Source organism: Gavialis gangeticus, unplaced genomic scaffold (assembly GCF_001723915.1).
Source record: "Gavialis gangeticus isolate Ggan-Ray unplaced genomic scaffold, GavGan_comp1, whole genome shotgun sequence".
NCBI classification, from domain to species: domain Eukaryota; kingdom Metazoa; phylum Chordata; order Crocodylia; family Gavialidae; genus Gavialis; species Gavialis gangeticus.
In genome coordinates, this window is record NW_017729012.1 from 3,827,973 (window position 1) to 3,829,586 (window position 1,614).

The window sequence follows — 1,614 nt, forward strand, 5'->3', positions numbered from 1 at the left end:
CCCCCCCCCCCCCCCCCCCCAAAAAAAAATATTTCATGTCATTTTAATGACTTTATCTTAAAATAATGGAACATGGAGCCCTTCAGTGATGCTTTTTAAGTTTCTCAGAGACTGGTGAATGCAAGTGAGAGAGCGCTCATTCGTTTTCCCAGATGCTGAAGCCTGTCTCCACAGTGCCCACAGGCTGCGCTAGAGGTTTAAGAGGGACAAAATTAAGTTCAGGATCCAAACACTGATTTTCTTATGTGGTAAACCAGCCTAAATGTTAATGTTAATACCACTCCTATATTATTTGAATGTAGTTACTATGTACAAAATGTTAAGACTCATAAGAGAGCTACTTTAAAATGTAGTATTTATGTTTTGTTGCAGGTCCGCTGCCTATAATCTTCTGTGTGCCTTAACCTGTACCTTTAATTTAAAGATTGAGGGTCAGTTACTGGAAACTTCAGGTCTCTGTATCCCTGCCAACAACACCCTTTTTATTGTGTCTATTAGTAAAACCCTGGCAGCTAATGAGCCACACCTTACCTTAGAATTTTTGGAAGAGTGCATCTCTGGATTTAGCAAATCTAGTAAGTAATGCTTATTTTGTTTCATGTTAACAGTGAATTTCAAGCAGTTCAAGTTTAACGGCTCTGTTACTGAGTTAATTAAACACTTAAGTTATTGAGTCAGTCCTTTAATGTAGTAGGCTTCAATTACAGGTTCATCCTACAGAAGCTGCAGGTGTTTTAAATTGAGTTTATCCATCCTTTGTGTGTGCTAATCAGCAGGTGAGGAAATGATGTGGAGCCAAGTGTTGTCATGAATCTGCTAAGGTGGAGAAGAAAGCAAAGCTGATATGACTTCTTTCTCATGTTGTCTGAAACCGGTCCTCTCCTCTTTAATGGTCTACGGTTTAAACATTCTTTAGGTTTTTTGATACTGAAATAAAGGTGTACAACTCCACAAGAGATTTTAAAGCAGTGAAGCCAGTTAGTGGTTGTTTAGAGCAGGAGTGTCAAATTCACCTGGCCCCACATCCAACATGCGTCAGACCCCAGGGCATGTGGGGCCAGCTTGGAGTCTGTGCTGCCTGTGATGCTCAGGCTGGACCCAGCTCTGCATGCTGTCCTGGTACCAGCCCCGCATGCCATGTACGCAACAAGCCCTGAGGCTGGTGTGTGCTGCAAACACTGTGCGGCACAGAGCTAGTCTGGCAGGGCACTCCATGGCACTGGGTTGAGCCCATGCACTGCATATAGTGCCCAGGGCCAGGGCTGGTGTGTGGGTTTGGTTCAGCAGCCCGTGGACCAGATCATACGGCTCCATGGGCCAAGTGCCTGGCTTAGAGGTATAAAGTTTTGTTGGAAACACTATCATGTTTGTTACATTGTGTACAGTGACCATTTTGGTTGGGCCTGTGGCGCGTAGTGTTATGAATTCCTCCGAAATATTTGCAGAACAAACCTCACAAAGTCTGAGTTAATGGTCCATGTTAATGGTAAACACTTCATTCTGGAAGAATGATGCCCAGAAGACACGGAGGTTCATCTTCTGATCATATTAATAGACATATTTTAAAGGCATTATCTAAAACTTGAACTCTGCTCCTGGTTTGAAGCATCCTCT

General features: G+C 43.2%; 1 protein-coding gene across 3 annotated transcripts in view; it reads left to right on the top strand.

Annotated features, from left to right (window-relative positions):
- NF1 (neurofibromin 1) overlaps positions 1-1,614 on the top strand; it is a 197,194-nt gene that overhangs the window by 145,898 nt on the left and 49,682 nt on the right. For all 3 annotated transcript variants that reach the window (XM_019511060.1, XM_019511058.1, XM_019511059.1), the window contains one exon: positions 373-575. In XM_019511060.1, the coding sequence (XP_019366605.1) occupies positions 373-575 (203 nt within the window). The remainder of the gene's footprint in view (positions 1-372; positions 576-1,614) is intronic.